The sequence below is a fragment of the Fusarium venenatum genome (genome assembly GCF_020744135.1).
Source record: "Fusarium venenatum strain MPI-CAGE-CH-0201 chromosome Unknown EDB82scaffold_2, whole genome shotgun sequence".
NCBI classification, from domain to species: Eukaryota; Fungi; Ascomycota; class Sordariomycetes; order Hypocreales; family Nectriaceae; genus Fusarium; species Fusarium venenatum.
Genome location: NW_027072130.1, coordinates 8359821 through 8382793, shown reverse-complemented (window position 1 = coordinate 8382793; position 22973 = coordinate 8359821). Strand labels below are relative to the sequence as shown.

The 22973-nt window shown below is 46.1% G+C and overlaps 9 protein-coding genes and 1 non-coding gene across 10 annotated transcripts; 5 read left to right on the top strand and 5 right to left on the bottom strand.

Moving 5' to 3' along the window:
* The first annotated feature begins 467 nt into the window (after positions 1 to 467).
* Positions 468 to 2392, top strand: EDB82DRAFT_197381 (Homeodomain-like protein). The gene is made up of 3 exons (XM_025736291.2): positions 468 to 812; positions 926 to 1049; positions 1098 to 2392. The coding sequence occupies exons 1-3, from the start codon at positions 633 to 635 to the stop codon at positions 2129 to 2131; spliced, it is 1338 nt and encodes a 445-aa protein (XP_025586912.1). The 5' UTR covers positions 468 to 632; the 3' UTR covers positions 2132 to 2392.
* A 920-nt stretch (positions 2393 to 3312) lies between these two features.
* On the bottom strand, positions 3313 to 4551 carry EDB82DRAFT_556788 (uncharacterized protein; the record flags this gene model as incomplete). The annotated part of the gene is made up of 2 exons (XM_065609678.1): positions 3313 to 4034; positions 4170 to 4551. The coding sequence occupies 2 exons, from the start codon at positions 4549 to 4551 to the stop codon at positions 3313 to 3315; spliced, it is 1104 nt and encodes a 367-aa protein (XP_065465063.1).
* A 1243-nt stretch (positions 4552 to 5794) lies between these two features.
* On the top strand, positions 5795 to 7367 carry EDB82DRAFT_502000 (RTA1 like protein-domain-containing protein). The gene is made up of 2 exons (XM_025736289.2): positions 5795 to 6851; positions 6908 to 7367. The coding sequence occupies exons 1-2, from the start codon at positions 6070 to 6072 to the stop codon at positions 7134 to 7136; spliced, it is 1011 nt and encodes a 336-aa protein (XP_025586910.1). The 5' UTR covers positions 5795 to 6069; the 3' UTR covers positions 7137 to 7367.
* A 738-nt stretch (positions 7368 to 8105) lies between these two features.
* EDB82DRAFT_525601 (uncharacterized protein) lies at positions 8106 to 9835 on the bottom strand (the record flags this gene model as incomplete). Its single annotated transcript, XM_025736288.2, has 3 exons — positions 8106 to 8831; positions 8886 to 9069; positions 9120 to 9835. The coding sequence occupies 3 exons, from the start codon at positions 9833 to 9835 to the stop codon at positions 8106 to 8108; spliced, it is 1626 nt and encodes a 541-aa protein (XP_025586909.2).
* Positions 9836 to 11309: 1474 nt separating this feature from the next.
* Positions 11310 to 14398, bottom strand: EDB82DRAFT_501997 (uncharacterized protein). Its single transcript, XM_065608655.1, has 4 exons — positions 14008 to 14398; positions 13661 to 13897; positions 13343 to 13609; positions 11310 to 13276 (listed from the first exon to the last, which is right to left on the bottom strand). The coding sequence occupies exons 1-4, from the start codon at positions 14223 to 14225 to the stop codon at positions 11533 to 11535; spliced, it is 2466 nt and encodes an 821-aa protein (XP_065465062.1). The 5' UTR covers positions 14226 to 14398; the 3' UTR covers positions 11310 to 11532.
* Positions 14399 to 15403: 1005 nt separating this feature from the next.
* Positions 15404 to 15847, top strand: EDB82DRAFT_501994 (uncharacterized protein; the record flags this gene model as incomplete). The annotated part of the gene is made up of 3 exons (XM_065608654.1): positions 15404 to 15430; positions 15501 to 15685; positions 15780 to 15847. The coding sequence occupies exons 1-3, from the start codon at positions 15417 to 15419 to the stop codon at positions 15782 to 15784; spliced, it is 204 nt and encodes a 67-aa protein (XP_065465061.1). The 5' UTR covers positions 15404 to 15416.
* Positions 15848 to 18081: 2234 nt separating this feature from the next.
* Positions 18082 to 18942, top strand: EDB82DRAFT_197271 (uncharacterized protein). Its single transcript, XM_065607186.1, has 2 exons — positions 18082 to 18485; positions 18598 to 18942. The coding sequence occupies exons 1-2, from the start codon at positions 18268 to 18270 to the stop codon at positions 18830 to 18832; spliced, it is 453 nt and encodes a 150-aa protein (XP_065465060.1). The 5' UTR covers positions 18082 to 18267; the 3' UTR covers positions 18833 to 18942.
* Positions 18943 to 19121: 179 nt separating this feature from the next.
* EDB82DRAFT_525597 (uncharacterized protein) lies at positions 19122 to 20006 on the top strand (the record flags this gene model as incomplete). Its single annotated transcript, XM_025736283.1, has 2 exons — positions 19122 to 19197; positions 19246 to 20006. The coding sequence occupies 2 exons, from the start codon at positions 19122 to 19124 to the stop codon at positions 20004 to 20006; spliced, it is 837 nt and encodes a 278-aa protein (XP_025586905.1).
* A 247-nt stretch (positions 20007 to 20253) lies between these two features.
* Positions 20254 to 20343, bottom strand: EDB82DRAFT_t119. The gene has a single exon. It is a non-coding gene; the product is annotated as a tRNA-Glu (tRNA).
* Positions 20269 to 22760, bottom strand: EDB82DRAFT_501991 (uncharacterized protein). The gene is made up of 3 exons (XM_025736282.2): positions 22292 to 22760; positions 21707 to 22239; positions 20269 to 21648 (listed from the first exon to the last, which is right to left on the bottom strand). The coding sequence occupies exons 1-3, from the start codon at positions 22483 to 22485 to the stop codon at positions 20537 to 20539; spliced, it is 1839 nt and encodes a 612-aa protein (XP_025586904.1). The 5' UTR covers positions 22486 to 22760; the 3' UTR covers positions 20269 to 20536.
* Between the last annotated feature and the right edge of the window lie 213 nt (positions 22761 to 22973).

The following is a 22973-nucleotide window of genomic DNA, read 5'->3' as shown; positions in this document are numbered from 1 at the left end:
ACTATTGGAGCACATCATCAACCAAGAGCTGCGCTTCATCGTAAATATGATGTTATGAGCAAGGTTTCAGTAATTGAAGGGTTATTATGTATGAGACAAGTTGAGAGGAGGAAGACGTTATGAATGAGCACAGGGTGTTGCTGATTTCTCACTTTTCTATCCAAAGCCAGGAGATTAACATTAGACACGACAATTCGTGGCCGAAACTGAGTACAAATCAACAAAAAAAAGGAAAAAAAAAAATCGTCAAAAATACAGAAGCAAAATTGATCTTAAACGACACATCGGCTTCTCTGGGGAATTGAATACACTTTCGAGAGTTGCAATTATAATGTTATTGTTCAAAATCACCACTCAACTTACCCGGTAGAACAATGATGACCGGTGACCGATAACCGATAAGAAAAGTGGTGCAGTCATCCGAGGCTGAACCCCACCTTCCTCTTTTCGGGTAGTCACGGAAAAACGGAACTCGACAACCGTACCATCTTGAACATTCAATCAATCACCATCGACATCACCAACTCTCAGCCCTACCCACCAGTCCTGGTCCCGCCTCTATGGAAACGTGATGCCGGCTCCTCGATGAGTAATCTCTCTCTCACTGTCGTCCTTTGTCGCGCGCATATCCCATGTCAGGCCAAGAGACCTCACCACAGTCTCCCGCCGCAAGCACACCAAAACATCGACGGCCCTGGACTGCAGCCGAGGATGCCACTCTGAGGTCTCTGGTCGGCCACTTTGGTGCCAGTAGAGGCTCAGAGGGAAGGTGGAAGGACATTGCTGCTGGGCTAGAGGGTCGTACGGCAAAGGTGAGTGAGACTTGGTTCTCCTCCGCACGCGCCTCAACGCGGTCCATGATGGCCCACAAAATGTGGATGAGAATGGAGGATGTTTCGTGGATGAAGGACTAATTGGTCTCCAGGATTGTCGAAAGAGATGGCTTCACTCTCTTGATCCTTCATTACGCAAAGGTCGATGGACATCTCAAGAGGATGAAATTCTTCTCTCTGCTTACGCACGACTTGGACCATTATGGAATGATATTGGTAAACTCCACAATCATGTGACATCGAACTCATTTAACAATGTAATAGCCTCTCTTATACCGGGAAGGAAAGACGATCAATGTTCTAAAAGATACAATGACATCTTGAACCCATCTGCCAAAAACCGCCTAAGTGACTGGACTTCAAATGAAGACAACCTCCTACGTCAAGGTGTAGCGGCCCTTGGTCATCGATGGGTAGCTATTTCAGCACGAATACCCGGTCGTCCACCTCTGACTTGTCGAAATCGTTGGCGTACGCTCTCACGACTATCACATCAACGGCAGAGCAAATCACAAGGAACCACTCCTTCATCATCATCCCAAATGTCTCCTACGGACATTGGGATATCACCAGCCCCCCAGAACCCCAACACCGGCTTGGATACGAGCGGTGGAAGCGCGACGGATCATATCATGCCATTCCCGACGATGGACACCGATTTGGGTCATGATCAGATGGGATCCAATTTTTTGGATTCGGCTTTCTTTGACACTTTCACAGGCCCTTCGCCTTCACCGCTAAGGGATTCTGAGGGCAGTGACGATACAGAAACACCAAACGATGGTGCGGCGCCGACGATTCCTGGTCCTGCACCGGATCTTTCAACAAACATCCCAGACCAAGTACAAAATGGCCCTACACAATGTCCACAGCCACCAAGACCTTTACAAGCCCAACAACCTGCGAATAACACGACCGGGCCATTCACCATGCCTTCACCATCGACATGGTCATCACTAGGCACGATGCTACCCCCAGGAACATCTCCCACAAATCAGAACCTATGGCTTGGATCAGCTAGCAATCCTTCTCTTCCCAAAGACTGGGGCGTCCCAGCAGATGATTCGATACCCCAATCTTACACCGAACAGTTTCCACTACCGACATCAACGGCACAGACGATACATCAACAGACGATACACCATCATCACCACCATCATGTACACCACCACTTCCACCATTACCATCATTACCAAGGCGGAGGTGACTCTTGGCGACAGCTGGAACAGCAATGTGAAGCAGAGGCCTTGCAGGCACATGTTCAACAAAACGAGAATGGTCCACCGAACGCTGGATGAATGGACCCAGAGCTAAGAGATTTAACATCTCGTAGCCAGCTCTAAACAAAACCAGGTCAACTGCCTGATACCACCTACACAGCAGGGTGTTTGAAGCCCTCGTAGCGCATTGTGTGTGTTCATCCACCACACCCGGGCGGTTTCATCTGTATCTCGTCAAGCACAGCCTGTCGCGAAAAGACATTGGTGCTGTAGTAGCCACAGGACGTCGCACAGATCGGCTCTCTCAATTGTATCGCCCCATAAGTTTCTAGCTTGCCGTTACCTCGACCTCTGTCATAATCTTGGGGAGAGGTTGATGATCTCCTCGGGATTGTTTATTTGTTTCTGTACTTTACCTAGACGGAAGCCCGAGTTCAGTTTACTCTGACTTTCTGTTAAGTAGAGTATAGAAATAAATAAATAATCTCGAGGAGACCACTAGGCCCTTCATCCTATCATGTCGACAGTCAACAAGCGAATTTTGCCAGCAACTTAAACAGTGTTCTCCGTCGATTACGCTTTACCGATTAGAGGAGACATTACGGATGTATTTGAAGACACTCCAATGCATCACTCGCCTTACTTCCGGCCTTGATCCAATAAAGAAAAATGAGGAGAAGCAATTGATGCCGAGAAGGGATTTGAATGCCGCCCGCTTTTTTAATGGCAGCGCGCCTAGACGGGCCATTCCAAAAAGAGCCACGTTTTACTATGGAACGTTGTAGGAAGTTAAATTCGTGCATTCTTTTTCACTGGAACACGATTGGAAGGAGTATTTTGCTCATGGTCTAAGTATTATACACTTAAATTGTATATATAATGTTATCCTGTACATTTCACGTTTTCCACAAGTACAAGTGTTTTGTCTCCCATCCTGGGTATGATCGACGAGCAGGATGGTGTCATTTATGTAGTCTGACAGTCATACAGAGAGTCCATGACTGCTGTTTAGGGACTCGAATAAGCATATAGTTATTCAAATAGAGGTTCATTTAATGCCATTGAACTCAGGATCTGTGAGAACCGCTGTGTCTTCTCATTACAACAGTATCAGCCAATTATCATTTCAAAGAGAGTCATGTACGTGCATCAGTAACACTTGTAAATTATCGACAACATCCGTGACAGACATGCAATTTCACCGCAATAACATACATAGCAAGAAAGTGTATTGGCCACAAAGATAATTGATTCTCTATCTACTTAATATAGGCTAGCAGAAATGAATTATCCTCATTCCATCTGTTATCTAGGTTTTGTATGTACCAGTTTGTACCATCGTTTAAACCGAATGCCAGACGCAACATTTCGTCGATGTGATGCTGGTCCTGCTCTGGATCACTCCCTAACTCCATAAACGCTGCATAAATTCTTGAGGCTGCTCCGCCCAAAAGCTCTGTATAACTTCCGTCGGGGTATGGACCGTCTGCGTACTTGGCTGCAGCCTCATCAAACTTTCTGCTATAGAGCTTCCTAGCAGCATCATGTCGCTTCACATTCTTGTGTGCAACATGATCGGGATCGTTCAGGGTTTTCTCGATACTCTCATCTGATGACCATAGTGGAAAGGGCCCCGGATAGGAGTTTACTTGCCATGGTACTGTTTGGGCAAACTCCCAATCGATGATAGCCATGAAGTTCAAATCATCATCTACCAGAATGTTTCCCATGTGCAAGTCCATGTGACACAGAGGATATGGTCCATGGGATTCGAATAATGGCGTGTATCGCACAATATCCAGAAAGATAGTTGCACCAAGATTGTACAAGTCTGGCTGCTCCTGAGTGTCGTCGTACTCTGATGCTCGTCGCAAAGTCCCCATTCCAGCGGCGGTGAAGTAATGAGCAGCGTTTTGGAATGGCCCCTGTGGGAAAATATTATCCATGGCAGCTGAAGATATCCTACCAATGACAGGCTCACCTTATTCGGTTATGTCGCAGATGGATCCGATTTGAGGGCTCGTCAGGGTTGCCAGCATTGCTTGGACTGTTGTCCACTGGGTTATAATCTGCTCCTGTTTCGCCGCGGATAGACAGTAAAAACCAGTAGAAACACCTTCAGCCGTTTCGCCATAGACAAGGTCATTTAGAGAATTGCCGTAGAAGCCTTGTATGAGCATGTAGGGAGCGCCGACGTCGAGTGCGCGTTGTGACCCAGGGCCTTCGTAGGCGTATATAGAAGGCACCTTCAACTGGGGGAGTCCTTGTGCCACGAAACGCATGGTAGCTAGCTCGCATTGAATCTGATACTGCTCGTCCTCTTCGGCTACGTTTGACGATGCAGTAGGATGTCGAGGTAGCCGAACGCGGGCGATGATCAGGCTATCGTCCTCGGCGACCAGCTCGAAGCATACCGAGTACTGCCCAGCAGAAAAGGGCTCGCTCAGTGTGCATTTTTGGCCTGTAACCAGCTCAGCGTGCTGTTGGAGCATTCCCATGTCTAGCGTCGGTATGAATGACTCCAGTCATTCTGGAAAGCCATTCCAATCCCAGCCATCATATGATGTCCACCGCTGACTTGGTGCTTGCTTGTGCATGTTGAGTGGTATTAGTCTCTGAGATTGAGTTGAGTAGGAATAAAGAGGAAGAGAGATTATCAGTCTTCAAGGTCGAATCGAGTTGGAATAAAGAAGAAGAGATGGAGGTGCTGTTGTTGGGGGAAGTGGAAGGGGAAGGGTTGTTCAAATATGTTAAATATGAGAATTGATTTACATAGGAGGCAACGCATTGCACTTGAAAGGTTAAATGCTATTGACGCAGATATTGACTGCGTGCACATGAACTCTCACTGTAGATGTAGAGGGCTTGTCGTTCAGAGAGTTTATTATAATGTTAGTATGCGAAACCTAACTTGGTAGGTATTCTTGTACACACTGGTAATGTTATTCAATGTAATATAAAATTTCCTTCTATATGATGCTACTTTTAATGTCTTGGTATGATTCTAGTCGGATTAATAAAGTAAATCTATATCAATTAGATTGAATGCAGGAGTTATTGCATCTTTTTGTACAGAATACCATTATGTTGGTATTTGGAAGTTTCTCGGGATGCCTAAAGTATAATAATACAGAATTTTTTCTTTGCAACTTTGAAAGGGCCCAAGAAGCAACTTTGTCCTCACAAATGAGGTTGTTATAAATTGGGTTTCCGAGTGAAACACAATGTAACCTAAGCAAGTGAGTCAATCTACTCGCTAATCGCCATGCTGTTACTAAGAATAAATCAGGTGCAGAACTCTCTTATATCTCCACCATCAAAAAGTAGAAAAGGCAACCATTAACAAAGTTTCATTGTTATGCTTATTTTGCTTACAACCACCATCAAGAAATCAAGTTACCACATGATGATAGGAGATCTTACAGGTGGGCTCGTTGTCAGATTGTCCTGTTTGCGTCGTAATCTTACATCTGACCCTTGTTGCTTCGTCTAAGCGATCCCGAGAAATGCGAGAAGAAAAGCGAACGCGAGGTGTAACGAGGCAGGGATCGGCCAATCGGGGTTTATCGAGATTCCGCGATATCTTATCGAAGAGAATTTAACGACTGCCAAGAATGAAAGGTGGGTTCGATTACCGACGATATTTTATTGTCTTTGTGAGTAACTGTTATTTACGCTTGAATACCTAGTATATTAGAGCATCTATCGGGGTAAACAATAGGTCTTTATTAATATTCGATTAGAATGTCCATTGTTGAGTCTAGGTACTAATGCCGTTATATTGAAGCACAGCATCAAACGCCAAGATTGATACGCACCTCGCTTAATCCTCCATGTCTTGGCTCTTACACTGCGCCTCCACTTATTCATTCCATCCTTTGTTTTCTCCATGGATTGCCCCACGGATGATGACTGCCTGACTCTTTCGCAATGTACACAAATAATACGTGACCCGCACCTTTCACTCTCCTTTCTTTGTTCCCTTCTCTAGTCGACAACAGAAAGACATCGCCAAAATGTCTGCCAATACCAACTCAACAGACTACCAACCTCCAAACTACGAAACCTGCTCCGGTGGCGTCTCGGAACGATGCCCTGTCGAAGCCTCCCTATACGGCGATTACTTCAACCTCGGCGCCTGTATCTTTTTCGTCGTAGCCCACGCGCTGGCTCTCATTCCACAAATCTACTTCGGTATTCGAGCGCGAACATGGTCCTACATGATTTGGTTGGCTCTTGGCACCATCTTTGAACTGGTCGGCTACTGCGGTCGCGTCGTCATGAGCTCCAACCCCTGGGTCTACAACGCTTTCGTCATTCAACTTGTTCTTCTCATTCTCGGTCCGACACTCGTCGCCGCCGCTATCTCAATTACGTTCAAGCACCTTGTTCTATGGTACGGTCGTGAATACAGTTTCATGAAGCCAGTTTTATACCCCTGGGTCTTCGTCGGTACCGATTTGTTCTCGATTGTCATCCAAGCAGCAGGTGGTGGTATCTCTTCGGCCGCGACGAATTCAGAGATTCCGGACCAAAATCTACTCGATGTTGGATCTGGCATGCTTGTTGCTGGTGTCGTCTTTCAATTGGTCAACATGATTTTCTGTGGTGGTTTGATGCTTGTTTATATCTGGAGAAGACACAAGGCTATTAAGAATGGCTCTGCTGTGAGAGCTGGCGAGGAGCACACCGTGGGAGGAGACGTCAACGTCATCAGAGCAAGCGACAAGAAGACCAAAATGTTTGTCTTTGCTCTGACAGCCGCTTACGTTGCCATTATCATCCGTTGCATTTATCGGTAAGTCACACTGACTGTCCACTCACTATGACATTTAATGCTAACATACATGATAGTATCCCCGAAATGCAAATGGGCTGGGGCAGCACTCTCATGCAAAACGAAACCACATTCCTCATCCTCGACGGAACCATGATCCTCATCTCTGTGTGGACCTTGACCATCTTCCACCCTTATTTCTTCTTCCCTTTTATGGGATCCAAGGGAAAGGCTGCTATAGCAGATGCCGAGAAGTCTTCTTCAACCGAGACGAACCAGTCTGGACCTGTCATGGGCAGCGCGTAGAGAATGTGATTTGATAGACGATTTAATTTTGTTGCGAAGATTGTTGGGGTTTTTAGAATGAATATGGCCAGGATCTCTTATGTTTATTAGATGGATAGGGTACATATTGGCCCAGACATAGAATAGCGTTGTCAGACTATATTGGAGGTCAGCGACTCATTTATCAAAGTGGATTTTCAACTTGCTGGTTTCGTTTCTCAAGCTGACTCTTATCCCCATTCCATATTCTTCTTCGCTGCCAAGCTGTTTAGTAGACCGCTCCTACAATCCATCACATCGCCAACCCTTAGCGCATGTACACAAAGCCTAACTCATCATGCCAATGATAAGATTATTCTTCTTGCTTCTACCTAACGAACCGACTTGCCATGTCCACGATAAGATTATTTAGATTGAGGCAGGAGGGTTCAGCTTTTCAATTACTCGTACCATACTCCCTCTCACCCAGCTTGCCTTGTCAAATTCCTGTACGACTACTGCCGCACCTACTCCTCGACTTCAATGAAAAAATACACAAAAAGAATTAATTTATGCTTTAGTCTAATTTTAATTCTAAAGCTCAAGCCTTTTCCAATAGACTTAATATTCTAAACTAAAGGATCTATTTTAGAATAACTGTCAGACAACGTTGTGAAAAGGTGTGAGCCTAACAGTAATATACGGGAATGACTGGAAGATCCACTAATAGAGAAGCTATCTAACTGCCAGTGCAGTAATGAGACTGAACTCTATAATGTGCATTCAAATGAAACAAGAAGCTTCTGTTGAAATGTAAAGGAAAATAATTTGCCAAGACACAAGGAGATTTAGATTGATAGTGCTATTTAGCTTGATACGGTTCTAGTCCCTATCCGCAACCCATCTCCGTCTGAGCTCCCAAGCAGTCAAGCAGACTGCCCCTAAGATCCACCAATATCTCCAATCTTGATGGAAACAAAGTCCATTCCAAGAAGATGAGCGCCTCTGGCCTCATTTGAGAACAATCTTTTGGTTATACAGTTTCTTCTTGATATCTTCCAAATCCTTAACCGCAGTGTTACGCTCCTCGTTCGCAGCTGAAACTTCAACACGAGCATCATCCCTCTCCTTCTCGGCTTTCTTAATCTTGTCTCTCTGCTGCTCGTTGAGTTTCTCCAGGGCTTCAATTCTGGCGTTGGCGCGGTTGAGGTCCTCCTGCAGGGATACCTGGATACCCTTGAGGTCATTAACGGAAGCAGTGAGGCTGTCGTTCTTGGAAGTCAAGATCTTGTTCAGTTCCTTCTGTGCATGGATTTCGGCCTTGAGGCGGGAAATCTCAGTGTCGCGATTGATGATCTGCCGCTGGTAGTCTGCGATGCGTGCGTTGAGCTCCTTGATGATTTGGTTGGCAGCGTCAAGTTTCTTTTGAAGGTCACTCTTCTCCATCATGAGAGACTCGAGGTTCTTTTGGGTGTCTTGCAGAATCTTGCGAGCCTGCTCGTCCTTGACTGTATCGTCGCTGATGTACTTGTTCAACTTGGCGATCTCATCGCGAAGTGCTTGTGCATCCTTGTTGGCTTGATCGAGCTGCTTCTGCAACTCCTCGGCCTTGGCCTTTGCGGCGCTGCGGTCGCCAGTAAGATCGTCAACCGTCTTCCTGAGGTTGGATATCTCGGCGTCCTTAGCCTTGACCTTTTCGATCTCGACGTGGTAGTCGGCGTCAAGGGTGGCAAATTGCTATGAGTATGTGAGCAAGTTGTTTATTGTTTACCACTTTGAAAAGAAACTTACGTCAAGAGCATACTTCGCCAAATAACCTGCTTGGTCGACATAGGCTGCACTATGGGCAAGTGTCTCAAGAAGACCCTTGGGGAAGGGCAGAGGGTCCACGATGCGTGGCAAAGTGGCTTGAGGCTGTGGCTTGCGAAGCTCACACTGACCCTTCTCGGGAGTAGGCTCCGCAGGGTTAATGTCACTGCGACTGTGGTTAGAGTTGAAAGATAATTGAGGGCACATGATACGTACTGATTGTGCTTCTGACGCTCAATGATGGCTGAGCGAATCATGTCTCCAACATCCTCAGTGTGACCATTCTCCTTGACGTGCACATCGAGTTGGTCTGTCTTGGCATCCCAGATGCAGTTGATGTCGTAGTAGGAGTGGTAAGAGAACTTGACAGTATCGCTGCCGAGGCCAGTGACATTCTTCTGAACCTCGTTGCGGAATGATGGGTCCTTGGTCTTTCCGTTGGAAGCCTTGGTCCATTGCCACAAGGAAAGAATAGGCTTGCCTTCGCCAAAGCCATCGGGAACGATGAAGATGGCGGGCTCATTCTCAGCAAAGTTCATCCACTTGAACTTGCCAGTCCAGACACGTGTGGTTCCTGTGAGCTCCTCCTTGGATTCCCAGATTCTCTGAAGAGACATGGGGGAGCTGACACCACCTTGAGGGTTTCTCATGATGAGAGAAAGGTCCTTGTAACCACCCTTGGTGGTGACAGTGAAGTTGTACCATGATCCCTTGAGGACAAAGGTGACATCGCTGCTGTCGGTCTGGGTTACAGAGTCGACGGTGATGGTCTGGAACCAATTCTGCTTCTTGCGGCCTTGAGCATCCTCTGTCCATTGGGAGAACAGATAGACGCTGTCGCCAACTCGGACTGGGCCGCTGGGAAGGATGATGACAAAGGTCTCATCCTTGCCGTAGTGGTACCAGTTGAGCTTTCCTTGGTAGACAAACATGGTGACTTGAAGTAGGTCTAGTAGAAGTAAAGATGTGTAAGAATGAGGTGTGAAGAGGATGTTGATAGAAGATGAAGAGCATGAGATGTTAATCGGACTGAAGCACTCTTTTATATCTCAAGGTCGACCATAGCTCATCTCTTTCACCTCTCTACTGTCCCATCTTTCCCCTCTTTTACTTACTTCGATATTCCATCGTCTTCTAACACTTGATCAGTATGTCTCATCAACGTTGGAATGCATATCCAAAATCTTTCCAAGCCATGCGTCATGGGTAGCCAATCGAGGCAACATATGCCGATTTGTCTCTGCATGTCTCTGCTAGCTTGGAGCTGAGGTTGGACTGGCGGTCAAAGCTCACGGATTCCATCCCGTTTGAGGTAGCTACAGCGGATAAATGAGGAGATGATTATCATTTTAGCTGTAGCAAATGGAATTGAATCCGGCTTGTATTTTGAAATATCATAACAAGGCTGAGCAATTTCAGTCGGAGGGGTTCCGTTCAAAGCGACGAGTTGATCATTGGAACACGACAAACTTTGTCAGTGTCAATCTTTCATTGTATTCATATGTTTTCCTTAAAATTTTCACGAAGCAAGCCTGGGTATATCGAATTGGCCAATCATTCCTGAATGCCTCCCAATGTCTCAGTTATCCCTGTGGTCAGTCAGCCCGTTTTTAGCGCCTGGTAATGCAGGCCGTGCCGCCGTGGCGAGCTGATAGTCTAGCGCCACGGGCCGACGCGCTCTGTTAGGGCCAACACGATAGTTAAACTTCAGCATTATCTGTCAATATTGCGTAGATACTAAGCACTAGTATAGTATTTCCTGGCAGCTTTGATCAGGCAGCCACTCGTCAGATTTTGAGAACATGGTAATTCTTATTACTATATCATGGATGTCGAATGCCAGAGACAATTTCATCTTAATGTGGAAATGATTGACACACTGGGCAGGCTGAAAACCCCTCTGTCTGAGATCTGCATGCCGGCCAGCATGGCTGTATTCGTCATTGGAGCTTACATATGTACTCCTGGCTTGAGAGGGCTAGATCATCCTCAAGGTGTCAAAAAAAAAAAGCATCTAGGAGCATATGAGGCGGAATTAGTGGTTCAGTTTATGTTATGTACTTGGATCAGACTTCTTAGGCTCTTTATTTTTATCCCCGAAAGCTTAGGTGCAAGCCTTTTTGTTACTCATTAGATGGCGATATGCTGGTAAATCACAAGGGAGAGCATGCTAGATCTCATGTAAAAAAATTTGCCCTGCAGAAGTTGTTTCGCTGAGGATAGTACTGGCTTATCAAGCTCAGCTTGACCACTACTTACTGTATCTCAACAAGAGAGATATCCGGAGGGGACAAGAAACAGGAGTATCGCTGACCAGACCGTAGTGAAAAGATGTATGTCAACTGAGAAACCTTCACATCAATGCCCCCTGTCTATTCTGTAAAGTACTGCAACAAATGTATATATGTCGTGAAAGATTCTGCCGGTTGGATTTTCATCCAGTACCTATGAAATGTTTTGATCAAGGTACAATAGTAGGGGCACAGAAGCTATTATTGTATACATTTATTTACCCTATGAGTAAGCTGTTCATATAGTAAAAGCCTTGTACTGCAACGGAAAGGCATGCGAAATTCTATGTAGCTCATTTACTTGTAAAACTCATATTCGATATATTCAAAACACGGACCTAAAAATCGCTGAAATATCGTTGATTAACGAACGTCGCCCTTTCATAGTCGTCAACATTGGCGAACCACTCCTTGGAAACGTCTGAGGCTGTTGGACAAGTGTAAGGGTATTCATCATCGTCCAGAAACCAGCCACATTTTGAATGAGCCTTAATCATGCCTTCGCTCACAAGCGGCGTATTGCAATCTTCTGTCTCACCCTTGAGCCATGCGTGCAGTGCCAGCATCTGGAAATTATTGGAGATCCAAGGGTCGTTTACCTTCAACCGTCGATATGTTAACATCTCCGCTTGTATCATGGCCCATAAAAGCCCAATCGCTTTATTGGTGCACCCGAAATTTGAATGACGGTGAAGATCCCACAGGCCACACTCAGATTGAATCCGTCTGCGTGCTTCAAGATAGCCATTGCTCAGACGACCATCTTCGTCCAAATTGATACTCGCCATGTACACCGGATGAGTCTCTGCCAAACACAGTGCAAGCAGCAGACAATCCCAACCAGTCTGACAAGCATCGCTCCAAGTCTGGACAACGCTGGCAGGGACATGCCGCATCATTTCAGCTGCCGTCATGGGCCTGTGGCGGCATTGCCCAGTTTCCGAGGTCCGTAATATCTCCTCAATTGACATATTGACTCTCATCCTGACATTGACGCCCATGTTGACGAGGCATACAAGAATGGCGAGTGGTCCGAATAATGTCTCTCCTGCCATGCCAGACTGTCCCAGGAAGAAGGCTGTTGCAACAAGTGTGTGAAGTGGTCCCAGTTTGAGCTCTATACCGCATTCCGTGCATCGACGTATGAACAGACCACTCGGGCAATTTATGTTGGCACAGGTTAGATCGCCAAATATTGACATAGCGCCGTGACATACCGCTTGGATGGCGGAATGGCAAAACGGATGCTTCCATCTCGTAGGAATCCGAGCATAGCCTTGCGCAAAAAGCCCACGTACTTCAGAGCTATCAGCGTCCCACCTGCCGCAAATGTCCTTTTCCTCGCCAGGGAATCTCGAAAGTGCTCGAAACTCGTCGCTGACTATTTCTGGATGCACACTTGTGTGTGAGCGCAGGACAGAAACTAGAAGGGAATCCAGAATTGTATGTCCGAAGTCGTTGATATTATGTTGAAGTAAATGTGATCGCCCCAATGTTCTATCCAAGGATGCGAAAATTGTGCAGCACGGGCCGCCTCCATTGAGATACGAGGCTGCAAGGTGGTACGGATATATGGACCTGATCTCTTCGAGGAGATAGGGTTTTTGCCTAATGTTGTGACGTAAATCGAGCAGTAAATCGCTGTTGCCGGCCATGATAGCCAATTTCCAAGAGTCTAGCTCAAGAGCTATAGGATTCTCAGTCAAAGAGTGGACGATAGTCTCATGGGAAAGAGGCAAATTATCATTGCGAAGTTCGGTAAAGTCCCCGGTCGAAATAGATTCATGCAGACAGTCCGGAAATGACACCAATGTTGAGTTTAAGTCGAGTGACTGGTCTGGAAGTGGTTCATAATCGACTTCCTCGACGTGAATGGACCACCGACATAAATTGGTTGGGGGGTTGGTGATATTGACATGATGTGACGCATCTGATTGTAATGGACTTGAAGGGAACTGGAGAAAGGCCGAGGGCGTGAAGCCAGATGGTGTGCGAACATTGACGATTGATGGCGGAGACCCCCAGTTCTTGGCAGTGAGGAAGCCGTGCATATAGAACTCATGAAAGTAGTCAACACAGATTCTGTGAAGGTCTAGTGGTTAGTCCATGTTTTAAGATTGTAGCACATAGGGAGGGGCCTGGACTTGCTTGCGATCATCTTGGTTCATGCTGACGATGAGATCCTTTAAACGTCCTTGCAGAAATAGACTTGTTCGATTGTCTCTTGCCTTCTGAAGGAGAAGTTGCGTGTTTGGGGAAGGATCAGAGCCTTCGCCACAGGGAGAAGTTGTTTGGGAGTTACTGAATCTTAGATAACCAGGTGTCGCTGGCTGTGTCCCGTACGGAGAGGCGGAGTCGGGATTCCTGGGCAATGCTGACACAAATGCAGCATATGGTAATGTCCAAGACGATAACCTGAGTCAGATGAGCGGCTAGATATAAGGTGAAATCCCAGCAATGACCTACCATCCATACTGCATGGCCTCGGGTCGCGCAGAAGAAGAGCTCCCTTGGAGATGTCTTTTGACTCGTCGTACGTCAAGTTTCTCTTCTCTTGGACCACGCTTAAGAGTAACTTTGGAAGTACTCATTTCAGTTCCAGGACGCCTGTCCAAAGCCAAAGCGATTTCGTTAAGTCTGGCTTTGGTAACACGCCGGTCACTAACGCCCCAGGCCCGGAAGCGATGGGGATACTCGTTTGCACTGGTCAGAACGATGTAAGTAAAGGCTGTAAATATGACACAGCTCAAACAATGCTTAGTCCATAGTGAAAAACAACATCTGGCTACATTAGAAACTTCTAGGAAACTTACGCAGCATGAAAAGAATAGTTATTCCTCATGAAAGAGACAATCTGGGTGATGGTAGGTGGTTTGTTGTTCTTCCCATAATTGCCAGTATACAATTCAATGATTACCGGTTTGAGATGTTCCCACCGGTCCTTATGGCTGGCACCAAGGTATTTGTGGTCATCTGACGGCGAAAGGAGTTCAGGCGGGACATTGATCAAATCTGCCGGTGGCTGAGGCATGACTGTTGGCGTAGACTATGCCAGTCTGATGCTTTGATAGGTACTGATAGTGGAGATACAAAGTCGAGGTTGGGTTAAGAGAAAAGATGAGGATGTGAGCATGATTTGAGTCAGGTTTGAGTCTGCCGCTGCCGTCCCTTAAGTATTCTAAAGTCAGGCTGGGAAAGATACGTTCTTTTGCGAACCAAATAAGGCAGTTTTGGTCGTGTAACCTAATGTCTGATGAAGCCAAGCCTTAAAGTGGAATCGCAAAACGTCAATGGCCAATAGTCTTCAACGGAAAACATTATTGGAATTTGGGAACAGCTCAGACACTCTGACCGCTCTAGGTTCAGCCTCAATCAGGAGCATGATGACAATTTTGGGTGGGGTCAACAAAGCGTCAGAGCCCTATCAAATTCATCGACAGAACCAACAGCCAATCTTGTTCTTGTTGGTCGAAGCCACGAGCGGTTTGTTGTGTCTGAAACATGGCTGCTCAGGCACAAGGCCTAGAGCCGTGGGGCTGGGTAAATGGGCTGTGGGAGACAAGCACGTAGTAGGCATCCAGAAGCAGGGGTAAGATGTAGTGTGGTTGGTGGTCCATGCAAGACAAGACAGGCAGACCAACCTAGACATGGGTAGTAGCGACGCTGTTACGGTACTTGAAGAGGGGCTACAAAACATCACGGGCCTATCAGCTCCATTTACAAAGCGTCACTACCGAATCAGAGTGTCCTGTAGACAATTCCCATGATATCAGACAGGGGAGACGCATGTATGCGAGCCATGAGGGATACAACAACCAAGCTATTGCAGACCCATTTCTGCCTTCCGTTTATTCCGTAAACTTGAAACTAATTTCAGTCATTAACCGTGGGACAATTTGCTTGATACAAATCGTCAATGGCCAATCACCGCTTACACTACGGATGTGGCGTGTAGTCTTCGTCAAGAATGAATGCCAAATTGATCACACTAGCAAACAAAGGTGTTGTTCATCGCAATCAGCAGGCATTTGGGAGCCGCCTTGCTCCAAAGGTAAGACAATCATCAATGTCGTTAGTTAGGAATAATGCCCATATCATTTTGCTGGGCTGGTTATAAAAAGGTGGTATCGATACCATTAAATCTTGACTTTTCTCATTACAATTTGCATCTTAACTGATACGACTCATACCAAAAGCTCAACGCAGACCCATCAATACAAAAATGCCTTCGAAGACGTAAGTCTGACCTCCCTAACCTTAATCACATATGCATCATACTGACCATGTTCTTGTTGTCTCACTGCAGGAACGTATCTGATGTTTCAAGTGCCAATGCAACTAATGGTTCAGTCAAACCTCCTTCTGGAAAAGACACAAACACTTCATCGAACGGATACACTGGCTCTCACTATCCGGTGGCTGAGACTACAGATGAAAAGAAGAAACGAAAAGATGAATTGCTGATCGGTTTTGGCTCACAATTCAACAAAAGTAAGTTGTTCATAGTTTTTCAAGCATGAATCCTTGATCATTACAACATAGCATAGCCTCTCTGAGTCCTTCATCTAACATATTTCCCATTTAGCTTAACCTCAAGAGCACTCTTTGATGTTGGGCGAGAAGGCACAGTGTAGTGTGTGTGGGTTTCGGAATTACAAATGCATTTGGCAAAAGGAACGTGCTTTGATAGAAAGACAGTTTCAATTCAACAATGTTTATATTTCAATAATAAATATACTCGTGCTATCCCCTTTCTGTTGCACTATTGGGGAATTACTGTAAAGCTTGCATCTCTTTTTAGATCGTCAGCGAGCCGCCACGAATACTTGTGCTATTCCACACGTACCAACATTCCGTATCATTAGTCAAACATGCACAGAAGTAGCATTATGAACGCTCAATCCGGTTTATGTATACCCCAATCTTCCCCCTTTCGATATCGTCCGTCACTCCACTAGAGTCTTCCCGATAGTTGGGTTTTTTTCTGTCGATCGTGAAGGTTACCACGTGTTGAGACACGTGACGGAGGCACCGCTTACTCATGGTAGAAGTGGATCACTCACAGCGCGGTTGCTGTTGTGCCCCGCCGTAGTCAACTAAACAAAATCAACATTCTTCACGCCCTCGTACAATTATCATAATTTCAGTATCCTCTCTTCTTTTTGCATCCCTTCCACCTGGATCCTGAATTTCTTGTTCCTTTGTTCCCTTCGCCAAGAATTCTTGAAAGTGCCCGAAGTTCGTCTGCTTTCGTCAACCGCATGATGTCTGGAGTGCCTTACCTTACTCATTCTTGCGAAGGAGATGGGCACAGGCAAAACAAGGACATTATTTGCAGCTATCAAGATGCGCCACATACTCCTAGAGGTCGAACTTGAAGCACTCGAGAAGCGTCTTACTTTTGCCGAACCCAGTCTCGAAGATAGGGTCAAGTGGTCGCTTCACGAGCTTTAGGCCACATCTCTGCCTTGTTTCAGTCGCCACCATCATCTAGGCTGTTTGTAAGGTCGTCACGCACTTTTCAGACTTTATCAATATTGTCTACTGCTCGAACCTCAGCACCTTCTCTATCAACAATTATGTCCGGCTTTGACTTGAACTCGAATTCACGGCTTCTTGAACAAGTCCAGAACCCCTGGATCGCTTCTGGATCCTGCAAACGGCCTTACAATTGTATTTTCGACATACACGACCCTGTTAAAGCGATGAATAAAGAAGGATGAAGAACTCTTCGTCTATAACGATATCGATGGTACGGCAAGCAAGAAGAAGAAACGTCGAGGTTTAGATGATAACGCGCCAAAGAAGTTGAAGCTTGTCAATGCTATGGATATCTCCCGAGACGATATCACTATTTTGGAGAAAGGTCGTGGGGGCAAGACTGGCACTATCCTTGTCACATATCACCCCGTGAGCCTTCATATCGCTCACCACCATTTCGATATATTGATCGGTGATGTCGGTTAATGTATCCGCCGAGTTTCGGGGTCGTACGTGAACCTACTGCAGCCGTTCAAGAGGGACAGACTCCTTTTCGTCACTGGCACTCCAGTCGCTACTAGTCACAAGGGCGTGTCCTCTCACACTAATCAGCTACACCATCAAGTCTATCAAGGCCCTTGAGAGACTTATTTTCTTCGATGTTTGCTTTGCACCTGGCCTAGTGGGTAGCAGAAACGTTGGTCCCCTAAGTCTTATGGAACAAAGGTAAATAGCCTGAAGATTCTGATCTCAGTAGCATAAGCTGACCCACTAGTTTCGTCTCTTATGCTTCATGCGGCCAATTCTTCTGGTACCCTGGGGTTGGCCTCTATCACCCCGCCCACGACCCCAGTGTGGAAGACAACGTCATTATATCTGAGGCCGGTGATGAGCTGGGCACTAGAAAGAGCATTTTTTCTGATGAGTTTATTGAGAGCGTCGAATCGGACATCGGTCTATCGCAGGCCTTACAGATTCTTAAAAGGGCCAGTTGTGAGGGGTCGCTGCAGCCGTGGCTACTCTCCCCAGAACTACTACAAGAATGTTCAGGGGCCCTATCATGGGCGTCACCCGCGGCTCCAAGGTTGTGAAACCACGTCTTCAGTTCCTCTATATCCGTCGAACGATGAAAACCCCGATTGAATTTCCAGGTGGCAAAGTGTCTTATCCATCAGATGGTATGTTACCAAGTCGAATTCGTGTCGAAGAATGCCTGTTTAACACCAAGGACCTGGACGCCGCCTTGGTCAAACAGATTGAAGCTAGCTACGCTGATAGCCTGTTCACTGCTTCATCCGCGAGCCTAAGGGAGTACACTCAACCTGCTCAAAGTCTCGAACAGCCAAGAGACAACAGCCCAGAGGTGAATCTGAACGTTGGGCAGCATCGCGCTGGTTTTATCACCGCTTTTGACCCTCACAGTTAAAATGTTGAACCTAGCTAACCCAGCATGTTTCGGTAATAAGCCGAAGCTGAGAAGGATGATCGTTGCCCTTGCAGATGAGCTTCCCATGACTCCTTCGCGCAATAGACACATGAAGAATCTCCAATCTTGAGAGGAGATTGTTGGCCTTGGTGTTGAGAATTTTGATATGCTCTTAAAAAAGTTCAAGAATGGCGGGTTGCATTATGTTTATGACTGCTGCAACCTCGATCCTGCCCTCGGTCTCACAATCGACCGAGAAACATCTGCCGGCTGGCTACTGTACAAAAGCCCTCTTTTCATTCGGGCCTTCGAATATCTCTACCATTACATTCGCATTGAAAATACCCGGGTCTTGCTTGCTGTAAATACGCCTTGGAAACAGAAGTAAGTGAGCCACTAACTATGCCCCCCCTCGTTCATTACATAATAAGATTCCTCTTACTCCCCTCTTCCACTTCCCTCCCTTATTGTATCCTTCTTACTCACCATCTTTCAGTTATATCGTATCCACACTCGCCTTCTTCGGTGACGGCGTTGTCATTATCTGCAAAGAGGACTCAAGTGCTGATCGTGCTGCCATTCAAGTCCTAGGGCTAGTTATTGGAATGCATATAGTATGGCGATGGCATAGGGTAAACAAAAACAAATTTGTCTCATTTCTTGGCCAGGTTCTTGCTTGGTCAGTTAACGGCGCCACATTCACTGATTCTCCTATTTACACCCTTGAATGAAGGTCAATTTATCTTTATTGAACCTCACATTCAGCTGCCATGCAATTAACCAATGAGATAGCATTCGCTTTGGCGCTTCCGCTGAATTCGGCTAGCTGAGACCCATGGTGGAGTTCATTCCCGTAACTCTATGGAATTATTGACTATGGCGTTCAATAGACTATGAGATATTTGTCGATGCGCGTATATGCTTGAAAAGTCTAGATCATGATAAATTTGCATGAATAGCACTGTTATGTTTGTCAAGATTTCTCGCACACTCACTCCAGTCATTCGTTTACCTGCTTCAATGCGTTCCCTTGTTTTGCGTCTGGCCTTGGGCCTATTCGCTGCCAGGGCCGCTGTTGCAAGCCCATGCAAGCCAAGTAAGTCCATCCATGAATATTTGTAACGTTTGCTGACACCACATTTAGGCTTAGTAACGACGACATCCAAAGACATCTCGATCGTCTCCACCGAGATTTCGTCGGTCACATCCGCTGCATCATCTACTATAAGTGTATCGACCACCTCTGTTATTACCGAACCGTCTACAAAGACTTATGCATCTTCGTCCCTAGAAGCGCCGTCTTTGGCAACAACCGAGACGTCAGCGACCACTACATTTGTCACGGAATTAAGCACAGTTGAATCAACAACCACTGCAAGCACTACTACAACACCCTCAACGACCGAGAGCACGGTCATGTCCGCTTTCACCATAATTGCTACAGGAGAAAGTGATTTAGAAGGCGACAGTCTTCATACTTCTGACCACGACGGTTATGTTGCTGTATTTCACCCCAATCCAATATTTGGCGTGACTTCGGCGCGACCATACACCATCGATTCGCAGAGAAGACTAGTCAACGATCAAGGCTATTTCCTTTGTGCATACTACAATGCGAACAACGTCGAACTCGATGCACCTGCACAAGTCAATACCTGCACTAGCAACGGACCGAAGAATCCTTTCCTCGACTGCGAACTCACTTCTGACCTGACACTTCGATGTGGAATCCCAGGCTGGTCTTGTGTTTTCAACCCTAACGGTGAGCCGATCTGTGAAGAGGATGGTAGCACATGGGGGACCTGGTCTACCGGTATTGTGATTGTAGGTCGTGGCTTGAAGATTGGACCGATTGATACTCCTGATCGTTATAACCTCATCGGGTTGCGTGCGTCGATGAAATAAACAAACCTTGGAGTAGATGCGTTGCTGGAATCCTGTGTCCTGGATAGAATATATAAGTTGCTCAAGAGAAACTTTATTAATTTTTGATGAGTATACTGATTTTAAAATGGATAAAATTAAAGTCACAGAGCTCTTTTTAGCTGAGATTAATTAAGTATTACACTGCCTCAGTAAGATAGGAAGAAAGCAGCAGCAAATTCTCACAGTAAAGCTAAAAATATAATGGCCTAACAAGGGCAAAAGGAAACTCCGGTACAGGGAATCGAACCCTGGGCTCCGCGGAACTGATCTCTCAGGTTATGAGAGCGCGAAATGTTAGCCACTACACCATACCGGACTCGTTGAATTTATTGGCTCAAATTTGTAACCACAAACCTCAAGGAGGCATTGCAATTGTGAGACTGAATCAAAATTCTGACCACCCAACTTGGGTGTGACATGACGCTGTCACAAAATGGCTTATCTTGCTCAAGTTAGCCCAGTAAACATACCATGCAAGTAATAAAACCATTAATCTACGCCTTGTCATCTTAACGCTCACTGATAGGTAAAGTCGCATCAGATTGCCATATCCTCAAAGTTTCATCCTCTTCAAATATCCCATGACTGAACTCATTGCGAGATGAGTTTCCAAATACAAACTTGAGCTTCGCCGTGTACTCGCAGTTACGGTGAATATCCAACATCAACTCTATAACTAGCATCATGCCTCTCTTTCGTGACACTGGCTGTGTAAAAGGGTTCAGGTCGTCAATAATTAGGATCAGGATCGTGTTTTGTGATAGCTGCGCAAGAAGGCTCTCGAACACGAAAAAGATCGCTTCGATATCGGTAGGATCAACCTCTGTTGCTACAAGGTCTAGATCGTCTCTGTTGAAGTCGCGGTAGTGGTCGACAAGCTGCAATAAGAGACTCATCGCCAGTTCGTTTGGGCTCGAGTTTGGATCTCCGCTCATATGTTTGTGCTGACTGGTGAAAAATGCCAAAGGTATGATACGCGCGACGTCACCGTGGGCTTCTCGGTTGTGCTCATCGGCAAAGGCTTCCAGACGTTGGTAGATTTCAGCCGCAACTACAGGCATCTCTAAACTGCTGATGGGGTTATCGGACCTTGTATCAACAAAGAGAACTAACGATTCGTCAAGCGTCAGCCATGATTGGAATCGAGGATGAAACTTGATTGTGGTGACAAGATCCTGATCAATCTCATAGCCCGGGATGTGTTGCGATCTCAATATCTTTGTGTAGTCATTGTGCACTAAATCGGGCTCGTAGCGCCACTCTGTAAGTACATCTTCGACAGTGATTGCGGGAGCCTGGATCCGAGGTGCTTCCTCTCTTTGTAACCGAAGTTGCTGGCGTTCAAGTTCTGCCTTTGCTGTATCATCGAAGAACTGGGTCAACTTGTCCAGGACCAGAAGCCGAGATCTTATATCACCAAACTCTGCCATGACTTGTTCTGAGTGCTTGCCGAGACCGTACATGAGAGTGAGATTTTGCTGTGACAAGCCTTCTTGCTTCTCCGTTGACAGTATAGCAACGCGAGTAGTAAATCGCTGTGCGGCTACCTTTACCATGGCCATTTTGTTTTTCAGCCTTTCGGTGAATCCAGTGGGATTTGCAAACAGTTTTACCCCAGTTACTAAAAGACAGGATGTGAGTAAGTAGCATATCGAACTTGGATATAGAGAATGACTCACCTAGCGACGGCTTGAGGAACCAATCTACAATTACTTCCATTAGTCCATAAATAGCCGCATATATAGAAGCTGCGCGTCTATGCAGATCTTCGTCTGCGAAATTTAGGCTGACGAATGAGGCATTGTCGTTCAGTATGAAGGGCAACTCTTCTAAAGTATTGTATATCTCTTCTCTGTAGCGGTCGGTCTCCTCGAGCGCTTTGAAAATGATCTTCAAGCCACCGCATAGAACGGAGCAATAAGAATCTGTCGGGACAAGGTTTGTAAGAGTGGTGCCAGCACCAGCGTTCCTACAAAGCTTTTGAAACGCTTGCTTCAGTTTGCCGGTGAAACCTGGAACAAGTTTTTTCTCCTTCGATGACAAAGCCTCCAATGCTTCACAAGCGCTGGAGACTGACTGTTCGACGTCTGACCATGAGTGGATATCGGATAGGTCCAAAGGAGGCAGCTTTCGTTTTGAACACAACACATCCACTTTGCGGATAAATCCATGCTGTGCTTGAATGGCATTGGCATAGAGTTGGTCATAGTCACTGGCGATAAAAGTGAGCTTATCGATCGAGACTCCTTCAAGAGATAGCTTACATGGAATCAACTGCGGAAGACTCTGAAACCCAAGACTGAGACCCTGTATAAATGACTCCAGAGCCTGGTGTAGCTATGAGGGCTGGATGTGTATTTCCGTCCAGTTTCCTGACCATGAACTCGGGTACTTCATAAACAGGTGGGTGAGCGGTGCGGGCTTCGCCGGGAGATCTAGTATCAAGAAGATTATCCATCGTTTGATCAAAATGTCCGATGTTGGAGGTGGAAGAGAAAATAATCAGATCATGCCGAGATAAACAAGACGGCTGAGGATGACTAGGCCACCAACCAGCGGCCGCGTCGATCCCTTCACTCGACTAGGGTGGGCAGATCACATGCGGTTTTTTGTTTGCTCGTTGACCGACGGACTTTGGTGCGAATGGTTTTCGTATCCACGTGAAAGTTGTGCATTCGGAAGTGGTGTAGCCGGTTGCCAATAGTAAAGCACAATAAAACAACGATGTCAGGCTTCCAATAAAGTACGCAGGAATATTGCAATTGGTCTAACGTCAGCAATATATGTACTGTAACCTTGCTGTGACAATCCATTTCTCAGTAGCCAATAGACCAAGGTTTAGGCTGTACATCCGACATAACATGATAACATAATGTAAACTGAAAGCGGCCGAGGCCAGTCTTTAGGCTAGACATTGGCAGCCAGTACTCTCGGAGTTATCCTACT

Coding starts and splice junctions, on each gene's coding strand:
- EDB82DRAFT_197381 (XM_025736291.2), top strand. CDS start 633: ATGTCAGGCCAAGAGACCTCACCACAGTCTCCCGCCGCAAGCACACCA. Junction 813..925: donor TAGAGGGTCGTACGGCAAAG/GTGAGTGAGACT, acceptor ATTGGTCTCCAG/GATTGTCGAAAGAGATGGCT. Junction 1,050..1,097: donor ACCATTATGGAATGATATTG/GTAAACTCCACA, acceptor ACAATGTAATAG/CCTCTCTTATACCGGGAAGG.
- EDB82DRAFT_502000 (XM_025736289.2), top strand. CDS start 6,070: ATGTCTGCCAATACCAACTCAACAGACTACCAACCTCCAAACTACGAA. Junction 6,852..6,907: donor ATCATCCGTTGCATTTATCG/GTAAGTCACACT, acceptor CATACATGATAG/TATCCCCGAAATGCAAATGG.
- EDB82DRAFT_501997 (XM_065608655.1), bottom strand. CDS start 14,225: ATGCCTCAGCCACCGGCAGATTTGATCAATGTCCCGCCTGAACTCCTT. Junction 13,898..14,007: donor AACTATTCTTTTCATGCTGC/GTAAGTTTCCTA, acceptor CGTTCTGACCAG/TGCAAACGAGTATCCCCATC. Junction 13,277..13,342: donor ATGAACCAAGATGATCGCAA/GCAAGTCCAGGC, acceptor AGACCTTCACAG/AATCTGTGTTGACTACTTTC.
- EDB82DRAFT_197271 (XM_065607186.1), top strand. CDS start 18,268: ATGCTCTTAAAAAAGTTCAAGAATGGCGGGTTGCATTATGTTTATGAC. Junction 18,486..18,597: donor AATACGCCTTGGAAACAGAA/GTAAGTGAGCCA, acceptor ACCATCTTTCAG/TTATATCGTATCCACACTCG.
- EDB82DRAFT_501991 (XM_025736282.2), bottom strand. CDS start 22,485: ATGGATAATCTTCTTGATACTAGATCTCCCGGCGAAGCCCGCACCGCT. Junction 22,240..22,291: donor TCTTCCGCAGTTGATTCCAT/GTAAGCTATCTC, acceptor TTTTATCGCCAG/TGACTATGACCAACTCTATG. Junction 21,649..21,706: donor GTTCCTCAAGCCGTCGCTAG/GTGAGTCATTCT, acceptor CCTGTCTTTTAG/TAACTGGGGTAAAACTGTTT.